This window comes from Sceloporus occidentalis, unplaced genomic scaffold (genome assembly GCF_023333645.1).
Source record: "Sceloporus occidentalis isolate IW3139 unplaced genomic scaffold, rSceOcc1.0.p SCAF_3, whole genome shotgun sequence".
NCBI lineage: Eukaryota > Metazoa > Chordata > Lepidosauria > Squamata > Phrynosomatidae > Sceloporus > Sceloporus occidentalis.
The window spans coordinates 4,320,600-4,334,865 of NW_028316983.1; the positions used below are offsets into that span (position 1 = coordinate 4,320,600).

General features: G+C 47.3%; 1 protein-coding gene across 3 annotated transcripts in view; it reads left to right on the forward strand.

Annotated features, from left to right (window-relative positions):
* Positions 1–3,917: 3,917 nt before the first annotated feature.
* The window catches only part of LOC149315461 (sodium-dependent lysophosphatidylcholine symporter 1-like), a 35,546-nt gene continuing 25,197 nt past the window's right edge, over positions 3,918–14,266 (forward strand). For 2 of the 3 annotated variants that reach the window (XM_089513496.1, XM_089513497.1), the window contains exons 1-4: positions 3,918–4,034; positions 6,706–6,838; positions 8,711–8,789; positions 11,141–11,295. In XM_089513496.1, coding sequence (XP_089369622.1) covers positions 3,964–4,034; positions 6,706–6,838; positions 8,711–8,789; positions 11,141–11,295 — 438 coding nt within the window. In that variant the 5' untranslated portion in view covers positions 3,918–3,963. The remainder of the gene's footprint in view (positions 4,035–6,705; positions 6,839–8,710; positions 8,790–11,140; positions 11,296–14,266) is intronic. The other variant, XM_089513498.1, reaches the window with a different exon arrangement.

A 14,266-nucleotide genomic window follows, 5' to 3' on the forward strand; every position in this document is an offset into this window, starting at 1 on the left:
TGAGAGAGTGTGACTGGCCCAAGTCGCTGTCCTTTTATGGAAAGGATTTGCTCTTGCCTTTCTAGGACTTAATTTTGTCTTTTAGGATGTACGTGCCTCTGGTCCAGTGTCCAGTGCCCCTCTGTATTGTGTCCTTGTTGTTGTTGTTGTTATTGTGTGCCTTGAAGTCATGTCTGACTTATGACACCCCTAAGCTCTCATGGGGTTTTCTTGGCAAGATTTGTTCAGAGAGCAGTTGCTCTTGCCAGCCTCAGAGGCTGAGAGAGTGCGACTTTTGCCCAAGAGCCCCTCCGAGTGGGTTTCCATGGTCAAGCCAGGATTCGAACCCTGGCCTTCAGAGTCACAGTCCAAGAGTCAAACCACTATGCTGGCTTGCAAACAAAAAGGTTAGTATTGTTGTCTCTCTGCGGCAGATGGACTGAGTTTGCAGGAACGGTTAAGTTTTGGAAGTGAAAGAGAAATGTGTCAAAATGCATTCAAATTGGATAATGATTGCTTTAAATTCAGAAAAAAGAAGAAAATAAACATAAAAATAAATGATGGACCAAGAAGAGACCCATCCTGCCTCCAGTTATCTCTTGGAAGTAAACATGGATGGTCTGAAAAAGGGCTGGGGATTCTGGGGGTTGCAGTCCCAACAGGTTTGCAAGGGTTCCACTTGAAGAAGGCCAAAAATGCACCAAGATTTCAGAAGATTTCTTTCACGCAGAAATGCCAAATGGGCCACACTTTGCACCCTCCAGGTAGGCCAGACTACATCTCCTCCTGGCTGGGGATTCTGGGAGTTGTAGTCCAACGCGTTTGCAAGGGTTCCACTTGAGGAAGGCCAGTTGAAACAATATCCTTAGCCGCAAAGGTCACTGAATATCCAGGTAGACTGCTCTGTGGAAAGCAGACCTGTCAGTTACTGCCAAGATGAACATCCAAAACCCACCAAACAGCGATACTTTTATGGGGCCCACTGAATGCAAAAAAATACACCTTGCATGCTTTTGAAGCTTTCCTGGCCTTTTCGTCGGGGAAAGATGTCAGAAATCGTACAGGAAAAAAGGGAAATTAAGACGCTGTTAGTCCCGAGCTGCATTTTGTTACTTTCAGACTAGCATCCTCTTAATTTTTAAATTTGTTTTCTCCATTAGGATTTTTAACACCCGATGAAGACTCCAGTGGAGCTTCAAAAGCTTGCAACATGTATTTTTTGCATTTATTTGGCACAATAAAAGTATCAGTGTTTTGTGCATTTTGGATGTTATTTATTTTGCCATATAGCCAACATGGCTGCCCCTGGATATGCCAACGTGAAGTTAAACTGTGGAATTCCTTGCCACATGATGGAGTGGCAGCTGCCAGCTTGGGTGGATTTAAAGGGAGATTGGATATCTTAATGGAGGTTGGGCCTATCAGTGGCTACTAGTCAGGATGGCTATGGGTCATATCCAGTCTGAGATGCAATATACCTCTATCTGTCAATTGCTGGGGAACATGGGATGGTGAGGCACTTGCACCCATGTTCCACTCCTGGGCTTTTCAACCATCTGGCCAATATGGGAACAGAAAACTGAACAAGGTTGGCATGGTTCTTTTTGTGTCCTAATAGCTATAGCTCCAAGTTACAAAATGTTCCTTTTTTTGGTGGGGGGGGGGGGGAATGATAGCTTCCAGACTCCTTCAGCCAGGGATTCTGGGAACTGTAGTGCACAAAAGAGGAACTTTCCCAAGCTCTGAGCCATCACTGGCTGATTGATTCTGCAGAATTCCACTATTGCTGGGGATTCTGGGATCTATAGTCAAAACAATCCCAGCCGTTCCAAACAATGCTGAGTGGCAGAATAGAAGCTTGCCATGCAAATGCTTCAGTTTCTGTAACTTAATTGAAAGGATGATGGGAAAGATGATCTCTGCCCTTTGGTGAAAAAACCAACAATATCCTGGGATATGTATTTGTAGCCAACACGGTTCAGTTGTTTGAGTGTAGGAAGAGGACTCCAGAAGACCAGGGTTCGAGTTCCTGCTCAGCCATGGGTACCCCTTGAGTGACCTTAGGCAAGTCACACTCTCTCAGCCTCAGAACACATTCTGCAAGAAAGCCCCATGGTAGGTTCATCTTAGCGCCCACTGTAGTGAATGGACCAGGGAGAGACCGTCTAAGACCTAATCTGCACTGCAGATATAATGCAATTTGGCACCACTTTGACTGCCATGGCTCAGTGCTATGACATTCTGGGATTTGTAGATCTGTGAGCTATTAAAGAGTTCTGGGGCCACAGCAAAGTGCAAATCCCAGGATGCCACAGCATGGAGCCCTGGCTGTTGAGTCCTATCCAGAGGCTCAGCTCCTGCAGGCGATGCCAGGAGAGGGTTAACTCTGCTCCAAGCAGCTGGTGCCAGGTGTCTGTGCCACTCAGGGAGAAGAGAGGCAGCCAAAGCCATCCTCCTCTTCTATGCCATGCCCTATGCCCTGCTTGGACCGATGCCTTGGGAAGAAGGGCTACAGAGTCTGGCCCTGGAGAAGAGTTTGCCAAGTGGGTGAAGCCTAGTAAAGCTTTTGATCAATGTGCCATGTGTCTCCCTCGTCACCACCTTTTGCGGCTGGGATTCTGTGCTGTGTGCTTTGTTATCATGTGTCTTCGATTACGATTTATGGACTTATCTCAGATCTGTCCTCATGAAGCACAACAAACATGTGTATCTCACAATACAGAAAACATGCAGCTGCGTTGGCCATTTAACAATCCAAACAAAAATCCATTAGTGATATCATTATTGGCCAACCAAAATGCACAATATACTTGTTGCTAGTATATTTCCCCCCCTCCTGTTTGGTTTGTAACATCTTGCCTGATAAGAAGCCCATGGAGCTTCGAAAGCTTGCAACAAGTATATTGTGCATTTCAGTTGTCCAATAAAGGGATCACTGATGGATTTTTGTTTGTATTAGCAAAAATGTGTATTTGTTGTTATTGTTGCAATGTGCCTTCAGATCAACTCTGATGGTGGTCCTATCCTAGGGGATTTTTTGGCAAGATTTACTCAGAGGTGGCTTGCCATTGCCTTCCCAATGCCCTCCTCCTTCTTCTTCTTCTTCTTCTTCTTCTTCTTCTTCTTCTTTCCTTACAAAAACCATTTTCATAAAATCCTAGAGTTGGGGGAGACATTAAGGGCCATCCAGTCCAGCCCAATTCTGCCATATATTTTTTAAACTTTGTATTGTGCAATATTTTTATTTTTTGCTTTTGCTTTTTTAGCTGCTACTGTTTCAACTCTCTTCAGCTTTCTTGAGTTCCAGACCTTGGGGGGGGGGGGGGAGCTGGGATGTAAATATATACATAAATAAATCCTTTTGGACTACAACTGCAACCAAATAAACTGTTTTGGATTGCAAGTCCCAGAACCATAATGTGGGCAAGAGCAGATTATCAAATTTGTACCGATTGCCTTTGTTTCTATTTCTTACATTTTTGTTTAGTTTTTTTATCCACCCGATTCCCAATGCAGCTATATTCCCCCATTTTTTGCTGGAAGTATTCTAGAAAAAAGTTCCCAGTTCTCAAGATATTTGTTGGTTTTCTCATATCTCAAACTTCTAGTCAATTTGTCCATCTCCAGCAAGTCCAGGAATGCAGAGCTTTTTGTGGATGCAGCATGCTCCCTTCCTCACCCGCCTGTCTCACCTTTGCAGGTCAAGGCGGCCTTGCCCTTCTCCCGGAAACTCTGCTATGCCATTGGGGGTGCCCCCTACCAGCTCACGGGAAATGCCCTGGGGTTCTTCTTCCAGATCTTCTTGCTGGATGTTGTGCAGGTGAGTTGAGAGATGTGCCCAGGTTCTTTGCTTTGCATGACTGGATGACCCCCACCCAGCCCTTTCCTTGATGGCAACCTGATTCTGTCTCCTCATTTGCCCTGGTCCAGTTGGAACCAATCCATGCATCGCTGATCCTTTTCCTCGGTAGAGCCTGGGACGCCATGGCGGATCCTGTGGTCGGAACCCTGGTCAGCCGGAGCCCCTGGAGGAAATGGGGCAAACTGATCCCCTGGTGAGCAAGATCCAAAGGGGATACTGGGAGTGGGATTCATGATGGTGGCATTTTGGAAGGTCAGTGGGTAATGGTCAAGGGGTCGGACTGGGAGTTGGGAGATGGAGAACCATGGCAGCATAGAAAGACTGCCAACCCCGACAGGAGTTGTCCCAGTTGCAATTACAGTTGGCCCTCTGTTCCTATGGGGAATCCGTTCCACCCCACCCCCAAAATGGAGGCTCACACTTATTCAAGCCACATAGGCTTGTGGAGCATGCCATTGCAATTAGTGGAGGTTGCCCCTCCACATTTATTCAAGAACGTGGATCTCTGATCTGCACATTAGGAGGAGCGACAGTAATTATAACAAATTTCTCAGTACAATCAGCTCTCCACATTTGCAGCTTTGACTTTTGTGGATTTGATTAATATGCTCTCTCTAAGAATCACTGGGTCCTCCAGAGACATTCTGCTGGGCATTGACTGAGCTGGAGGATCTAGAGATTACTAGAGAAAGCACTTCCATAGGCATTTGTCAGTCCTCTTGCATGAATCTATGGTCAAATTCTGGCAGATGTTGACCACAGAGTTCTGTTGGAGGACATCAAGATTCCTAGAGAAGTGTTCTCTCAGGTTAAAGAAGGTAGTGTGTTTTTTATTTGTGGTTTTCCCACTTTCATGGGGATCTTGTGCCCCTAACCCCAGCAATGTGAAGGGCCTACTGAATAGTGGAACCTCCAAACACACAGGTAGTATAAATTCAACTTAAACAATGAGGAGATGGAAATAGTTCAAGATTTCCCATATCTTGGATCAAACATTGATCAGAATGGGGAGTACAGTCAAGAACTCAGAAGAAGATTAGGAATGGGAAGGGCAGCTATGAAAGAACTAGACAAAATCCTAAAGTGTAAAGACATACTATTGAACAATAAAGTTAGGAAGGCCCAAGCCATGTTATTCCCCTTCACCGGTTATGGATGTGAGAGCTGGACAGTGAAGAAAGGAGATAGGAAGGAAATCAATTCAGCTGAGATGTGGGACTGGAGAAGAGTAGACAGCCAAAAAGACAAACAAATGGGTCCTAGAACAGATCAAGCCAGAAATATCCCTGGAAGCTAAGATGACTAAATTGAGACTGTCTTACTTCAGCCACATCATGAGAAGGCAGGACTTATTAGAAAAGACAATGATGCTGGGGAAGGTATAAGGAAGTAGAAAGAGAAGAAGACCACATGCCAGATGGATAGACTCAATCAGAGAGACCATGGGCCCGTGCTTGAAGGAACCGTCAAAAGACACTCATACAATGCATGCATTAAAATATGCCAATGAAAAATCATGATTTAACATTGACAGGGTAGGCCAGCCGGAAGAGATACGTCTTTAAAGCTGTTTTAAAAGCAGCCAGTATTTTCAGTTGTCGAATCTCTTCTAGCAGGTCATTCCACAGTCTAGGGGCGGCTGAAGAAGAAGTCCTCTGGCTGACAGTTGCCAACCTAGTCCTGGCTGACCAGAGTAAATGTCAGCCAGAGGACTTGAGTGTATGGGGCAGATTATATGGAAGGAGGCGATCCTGTAGGTAACATGGACCCAAACTATATAGGGCTTTAAAGGTATTAACCAACACTTTACTTTGCCGGACACTAATGTTCTGCATGTGATTGTCTAGTATACACTTTCTCAGTTTGGAACATCTCCCAGTATTGCCCTGCTAATAATGGCAGATATTGGCTCCCATGTTGGTGGGATGGTAAATGTACTTCCTAAATAGGTTCAACACACCTTGGATAGCTCTTTTAAAGCTATCCAGAACTTGGGAATGGATTGACTGCCCAATGGTCATGAGAGCCACCAGCTGCCCCTGGGCTCTGTTGACTGGGAATGAGGGAAGATAGTATCACAGAGTTGGAAGGGACCTCAAGGGTCACCAAATCCAATCCCTTCTGCCTGCAGGAATACACAAAGGGCCCCGACAGATGGCCATCCAGTCTCCATTTAAACACATCCAAAGAAGAAGCCTCCACCACTCACCATAGCAATGTCTTCCAGTGTCAATCAGGAGGAAGTTCCTCCTAATATTGAAGTGGAATCTCTTTTCCTGCAGCTTGAATCCATTGCTTTGTCTCTTGTTCTCTGGAACAGCAGAAAACAAGCATGGTCCATCCTCAATAAGACATCCCTTCAAATATTTAAACATGGCTATCCTGTCCCTCTTAACTGCCTCTTCCCCTGGCTAAACATACCCAGGTCCTCATAGACCTTGATGGCTTCCAGACTTTAACCATTTTTTACCCTCCTGGACACGTTCCAGCTTGTCAATATCTTTATTGAATTGTGGTTCCCACAACTGTACGCAGTATACCATTTCCAATTGAGGTCTGACCAATGCAGAAGAGAGTGGTACTATCACTTCTCTCAATCAGAAGAGAGTGGTACTATCACTTCTCTCAATCTAGACACTACACTTCTGTTGATACAGCTGAGAATTGCATTGGTTTTTATAGCTGCTGCATCACACTATTGGCTCCCAGATTCCCTTCGCATGTACAGTTGTCAAGCCAGGTGTCCCCCATATCTGTGCCTCTAATTTTTTCTGCCGAAGTGTAGTAACTTACATTTCTCCCTGCTGAAATTCATTGGTTGAGTCCCATAAAGCTATTCTCATAGGAAAATGTTCTCGTTTCAGGACTGTTTCTGCCATGCCTTTTGGGATTTTCTTCTACATCATGCTCTGGTTCATCCCGTCCAATTCCCTCTCTGTGTCACTGAAGTTCTTTTGGCATTTGGTCATGTACTGCTTCTTCCAGACATCCATGAGTGTAAGGACTTATACAGTATGTGGTGGGACTGATGAATACTGATCAACCCGTTCCTTCATTTATTCATTTCTATGTTCCGAATTTTCTTTGTTAGCCTACATGTCCAAAAGTTCAAAGTGGGCTTCAGGGACAGTAGTGTAGATGTGATACAAAACATGGTGCGTTTATGTACAGTTGTCCCTCCATATTTGCTAGGGTTAGGAGAACAAGACCTCTGTGAATATGGAAAAACCGCAAATAACAAAAACACTGTTTTTACCTGAGAGGACACCTCTCTAGGAATCTCTAGGTCCTCCAGTGCAATTTTGTGGTCAATGTCCAACATACACTGACCACAGAATGGCACCGGAGTAGCTACAAATGGTCTTTTAGTGCAACTTTTAGTTAAAGTTGACCACAGAGTTGCACTGGAGGACCTAGACAGTCCTAGAGAGAACATATTAATGAAATCAATCAATAATCAAATCCGCAAATATCAAAGCCGCAAATATGGAGGGATGACTGTATTTCAGATAGGTCTGCCTACCTACAAGTGATAGTTTCAGGCCGAAGTGGAGAAAGTATGGCCTGTGGTGCCATTTCACAAACTGGGGTATTGTTTCTGGAGATTAATTGGCTCATCGTTTGTGGTATGATTGTCTCAAAGCTCAAATAGTGCAGCAAAAAGAGTGCTTTTTTGGTAAGCTGTTGATGGGAGAGTTTAAAGCAGTGTATCCCAAACTTTGGTCCTCAGATGTTTTGGACTTCCACTCGCAGAAGTCCTAGTAATTTGGTCAACAATGAGGAATTCTAGGAGCCGAAATCCAAGACATCTGGAGGTCCAAAGTTTGGAAAACACTGTTTTAAAGTTTTGACTGACTCTTCTTTACTTCAGGTCCAGAACAGCCCTAGAAGTGCTTTGGAATATTTCTTAAGGCAGGTGTTGGAGTTTCTGAAGGTCCTCGGTACCCTGAGGGCACCAGATTATGTCTAATCTTGGAAACTAAGCAGGTTCAGATCTGGTTAGTTCTTGGATGGGAGACCACCAAATTCTGTAGGTACTGTAGGCTATATTTCAGGGGAAGGAACTGGCAAAGCCACCTCTAAGTATTCCTTGTCTAAGTAAACTCTCAGACATTCACAGGGCTGCCATAAATTGACAGGCAACATCCACACACAGAGTTTCTGGCTTTGGCAAAGACAGTGGCATGTCATCGCCTTGAATCGCCTTTTGGGAAAAAGGTGGGTTATAAATGCCATCAATAAATAAAAATAGATAAATTGGAAAAGGGGCTGATGATACACATTTGGCTGCCAGTTTAAATCTCACTGATTGCTGGGATTAACACACTTAAATCAGTCAGAAGCTCAATTGCTGTGTCAGGTAGTAAGTGGGAAAGGGATTCCTTCCTGATCATACTTTCCTCCAGATGTTGTGGGGCTATATGTTCCAACAGCCCTAGCCAAGATCGGAGGTTGCATCCCTCTAAGACCTCTTAAGCAGTCAGTTTGCACCACCGAGCCTCCAACTTTTGCCCACCCATGATATAACTAGACCATGCATGGAAACATGGCTGAGAGGCAGAACTGGTCTGAACCTTGTATCTGCCATGAATACATCAAGGTGCTCCTTGCAAGCTGCTAACTTTCTTGCTCCTTCCCCTTCCCCTCCTGCAGTATGGGGAGAAACAGCAGTCTACTCCACAGGGTTGTTGTACCAATAAGACCATGTGTGAGAAGTACTTTCAGTGTCCAAATGTGTTGTTGAACACTGAAAAGGTGCCAAGCAAGAACTTGGACATCTCTATAGGGATTTAAATGGATGGGAGGTGTATCTCCAGGTAAAGTCGATCTGATGGGACCTTTTCTCCCCTTTGCTTTCCTCTCCTTTAGTGCTATCACGTCCCTTATTCCTCCTTGACCATGTTCCTGGGAGGGAGCCAGGCAGACCGGGACTCAGCCACATCCTACCGTAAGTCTCTTTGCATAGCTGTGAAACTGTGACAAAGCGCATCCCCTGCATGCAGTTTCCATGTTTGCCACCTCCAATTGGGGCCAAATGCCAATTTAGAAAGAGACTGGAGAGGCATGTTCCAGCTATAAAAAACAGAAATCAAAAGCATTTCCCCCACAGTTCAACTATGTTCTTGTGTGCTCAAGGGGAAGCCCCAGTGCAACTGCTTTCAAGCATGCAAGCCTTGACAGTTAAAGTGGAATCATAGTTGTATAACTGCGTGGTGCAGAAGGGCCCAAGGAGGAGGCAGGATATGAAGAATGCGCCAATGTGTGTTGTATGGAAATGTCGGCATCACCACTATCTGCCTGACATTTGAGCAACTAGTTTACCTGGCAGCAGGTAGGCATAATACGGCTGGCAGGGCATTTGCAGCTCTACAGTGATACCACTTTATTTCTCTCTCTCTCTCTCTCTCTCTCTCTCTCTCACACACACACACACACACACACACACACACATGGCACCTGCTGGAAAATTTGGACATTAAAGCATTTCTCCTCCACATCAGAAACTTGACCAATGTAGGGGGCTCATTTGGAAGTGCTGCAGCCCTTTGGGAATAATTGAGTCTTTATCTCAGTTACTCACACTGCTTTGCAACATGGGGGATAAAAAACTCACATTCTGAGCCCTCAAAAATGGGACTCTATGGGGAAGGCAGTGGCTGGAATGGAACATTTGGGGCCCTTTCACATTATACTAGGGTTATATTGCTATCATTCTACTTTAGCTGCCATTGCAGCATCCTGTGGAACCCTGGGATTCATAGTTCTGTTGTTAACTGACCTCAAGTTGACGTTGACTTATAGTGACCCCATGAATGAGAGACCTCCAGGTTCCCCTGCTCAGGTCTTGGATGAATCTGTCCAACTGGAAAATGGTCTTCTTCTTTTCCTAAAGCCTTCTAACTTTCCAAGCATTATTGTTTTTTTCTGGCAAGTTTTGTCTTCTCATGATATGCCCAAAGTACAACAGTCTCAATTTAGTCATCTTGGCTTCAAGGGGAGGGTTCAGGTTTGATTTGCTCTAGGGCCCATTTATTGGTCTTTTAGGTGCAGGCAGCCCTCCTTATCCACAGATTCTTTATCCACAGATTCAAGCATCCACTGCTTGAAAATATTCCAAAAAGTGTAAATTCCAAATAGCAAGCCTTAATTTTGTGAAGTCGAAGGCTTTCAAGGTTGGCATCCATAGTTTTTTGTGGGTTTTTCAGGCTATGTGGCCATGTTCTAGAATATTTTATTCTTGACATTTCGCCAGCATCTGATGCCAGCCACAGATGCTGGTCACATAGCCTGAAAACCCCCACAAACCCCCTTAATTTTGCCATTTTATAGAAGGGACACCATTTTACTACACCACTGTATTTAATGGGACTTGAGCATGCACAGATTTTGGTATCCACGTGGGGTCTTGGAACCAAACCCTAAGCGGATAACAAGGGCCCACTGTGTTTGTAGAACTCTTCTCCAGCACTACATTTCAAATGAGTTGATTTTCTTTCTATCATTTTTCTTCACTGTCCAGCTTTCATGACCATACTTAGAAATGGGAAATGTGATGGCATGGACAATACTAATTTTAGTATTCAGTGATAGATGTGGACCCTTCAGGATCTTGTCTAGTTCCTTCAAGTTGCCCTTCTGAGTCCTAGTCTTCTTCTGATTTAGAGAGGAGCATAGAAACAGTGTAGAGTTGTGGTTTGAGCATCAGACTATGACCCCGGAGACCAGGGTTTGAGTCTCTGCTCAGCCATGGAAACCCATTTGGGGACTCACACCTTCAGCCCCAGAAAACCCCATGATAGGTTTGCCTTAGGATCTCCGTAAGTTGACTTCAAGGCACACAACAACAACAACCTAGAAATCCCAGCCAGAGTGCCCCAGTGCCCCAGCCAACCCCAGACCTCAGGACTTTGTAGCATGAACCATAACAATTAAACATTTCATTAAAGTGGAATAAAAATGTTGTAATTAATGTGCAAAGAGATCTTATAGCACCTTTGAGACTGAGAGAAGGTGATAGCATGAGCATAAGTAGACTTGAACCTACTTCCTCAGATGAATGCTCCCATGCTCCCAGCCCATGCTCCCAGTTTTTTTCTTTCAGCTATTAGTCTCAATGATGCTACAAGATCCCAGTGCTATAAATGTGTGGTGTGAAAAGGTCCTTGGTTTCAAAAGCATAGATTTGGGCGAGATCTCATTGTGGGAAGTATGATGTTCAGCAGTCTCTCCTTCCACTAACGCTCCAGGAATAAATTCCTGTCCATATCTCTCCTGCATTTTTTTCCTCTGGTTTGCCAGGGATGGGTGTGGAGGTGCTGAGCACACTACTGGGATCGAGCATCCAAGGGCAAATCGTGGGCAGCCACCATGCCGTTTTGAGGAAGAGCTGTGATGTGGGGAACAGCACCTTGGGAAACAACACAGCTCTGCTCCCTGAGACCTTGGAGAATACAGTAAGGGGGCGTTCCCACTTGGCAGATAAAATGGATTATATTGGAGCGATTCTGATTCGGATTATGTTCCGGGAATAATTCAAATTTTTCCCAACGTTTCTATTACCAAAAGGGGCAAATTACCTCAATTCATTTAAACCATGTTTTCGTTCCCATTTATTTTAAATCATTTTATTTTAAAGCGGATTAACTTGCTCCCCGTTCCCATTTGTGTCCACAAGCTGTCAATCAAGTGCGTAGGCTTCAGATGTCACAAGTCTTGGGGTTTTTTTTGGGGGGGGGGCAGCCAATGAAAATTGGCTGCATCCAAGGCTCTTGTGTTGTGTCTCCCCAGACTAGAAGGAGGCTTGGCAAATCGGATCAAGGAGGAGAAGGCAGCGGGCTTCATTAAGGGGGAGAGAATCTTTGGGGAAGAGAGAAGATAAGGCTCAGTCCCCCCCCCTCAGATCCCTGGACATCCAGGCTCTCCTTTCCCCAAAATCCCTTTGCCTCCCCCATTGCTCCCTGGACTGTCGGGGGGCGATCAAGCAGGCATGTCCTGCAAAGCCCATCCCATAGTTCTTCTGGAAGGAGCCTCCATTCCCCCAAATCCCTTTGCCTCCCCCATTGCTCCCAGGGCTGTCTGGGGGGCGATCAAGCAGGCATGTCCTGCAATGCCCATCCCATAGTTCCTCTGGAAGGAGCCTCCATTCCCCCAAATCCCTTTGCCTTCCCCATTGCTCCCTGGGCTGTCTGGGGGGCGATCAAGCAGGCATGTCCTGCAATGCCTATCCCATAGTTCCTCTGGAAGGAGCCTCCATTCCCCCAAATCCCTTTGCCTTCCCCATTGCTCCCTGGGCTGTCTGGGGGGCGATCAAGCAGGCATGTCCTGCAAAGCCCATCCCATAGTTCCTCTGGAAGGAGCCTCCATTCCCCCAAATCCCTTTGCCTCCCCCATTGCTCCCTGGGCTGTCTGGGGGGTGATCAAGCAGGCATGTCCTGCAATGCCCATCCCATAGTTCCTCTGGAAGGAGCCTCCATTCCCCTAAATCCCTTTGCCTCCCCCATTGCTCCCTGGGTTGTCTGGGGGGTGATCAAGCAGGCATGTCCTGCAGTGCCCATCCCATAGTTCCTCTGGAAGGAGCCTCCATTCCCCTAAATCCCTTTGCCTCCCCCATTGTTCCCTGGGCTGTCTGGGGGGTGATCAAGCAGGCATGTCCTGCAATGCCCATCCCATAGTTCCTCTGGAAGGAGCCTCCATTCCCCTAAATCCCTTTGCCTCCCCCTTTGCTCCCTGGGCTTTCTGGGGGGCAATCAAGCAGGCATGTCCTGCAAAGCCCATCCCATAGTTCCTCTGGAAGGAGCCTCCATTCCCCCAAATCCCTTTGCCTCCCCCATTGCTCCCTGGGCTGTCTGGGGGGTGATCAAGCAGGCATGTCCTGCAATGCCCATCCCATAGTTCCTCTGGAAGGAGCCTCCATTCCCCTAAATCCCTTTGCCTCCCCCATTGCTCCCTGGGCTGTCTGGGGGGCGATCAAGCAGGCATGTCCTGCAATGCCCATCCCATAGTTCCTCTGGAAGGAGCCTCCATTCCCCCAAATCCCTTTGCCGCCCCCATTGCTCCCTGGGCTGTCTGGGGGGCGATCAAGCAGGCATGTCCTGCAATGCCCATCCCATAGTTCCTCTGGAAGGAGCCTCCATTCCCCCAAATCCCTTTGCCTCCCCCATTGCTCCCTGGGCTGTCAGGGGGGCAATGAAGCAGGCATGTCCTGCAATGCCCATCCCATAGTTCCTCTGGAAGGAGCCTCCATTCCCCCAAATCCCTTTGCCTCCCCCATTGCTCCCTGGGCTGTCTGGGGGGCGATCAAGCAGCCATGTCCTGCAATGCCCATCCCATAGTTCCTCTGGAAGGAGCCTCCATTCCCCCAAATCCCTTTGCCTCCCCCATTGCTCCCTGGGCTGTCTGGGGGGCGATCAAGCAGCCATGTCCTGCAATGCCCATCCCATAGTTCCTCTGGAAGGAGCCTCCATTCCCCCAAATCCCTTTGCCTCCCCCATTGCTCCCTGGGCTGTCTGGGGGGCGATCAAGCAGGCATGTCCTGCAATGCCCATCCCATAGTTCCTCTGGAGGGAGCCTCCATTCCCCCAAATCCCTTTGCCTCCCTGGACTGTCTGGGGGGCGATCAAGCAGGCATGTCTTGCAAAGCCCATCCCATAGTTCCTCTGGAAGGAGCCTCCATTCCGCCAAATCCCTTTGCCTCCCCCATTGCTCCCTGGGCTGTCTGGGGGGCGATCAAGCAGGCATGTCCTGCAATGCCCATCCCATAGTTCCTCTGGAAGGAGCCTCCATTCCCCCAAATCCCTTTGCCTCCCCCATTGCTCCCTGGGCTGTCTGGGGGGGCGATCAAACAGGCATGTCCTGCAAAGCCCATCCCATAGTTCCTCTGGAAGGAGCCTCCATTCCCCCAAATCCCTTTGCCTCCTCCTTTGCTCCCTGGGCTGTCTGGGGGGCGATCAAGCAGGCATGTCCTGCAATGCCCATCCCATAGTTCCTCTGGAAGGAGCCTCCATTCCCCCAAATCCCTTTGCCTCCCCCATTGCTCCCTGGGCTGTCTGGGGGGCGATCAAGCAGGCATGTCCTGCAATGCCCATCCCATAGTTCCTCTGGAAGGAGCCTCCATTCCCCCAAATCCCTTTGCCTCCCCCATTGCTCCCTGGGCTGTCTGGGGGGCGATCAAGCAGGCATGTCCTGCAATGCCCATCCCATAGTTCCTCTGGAAGGAGCCTCCATTCCCCCAAATCCCTTTGCCTCCCCCATTGCTCCCTGGGCTGTCTGGGGGGCGATCAAGCAGGCATGTCCTGCAATGCCCATCCCATTGTTCCTCTGGAAGGAGCCTCCATTCCTCCAAATCCCTTTGCCTCCCCCATTGCTCCCTGGGCTGTCTGGGGGGCAATCAAGCAGGCATGTCCTGCAATGCCCATCCCATAGTTC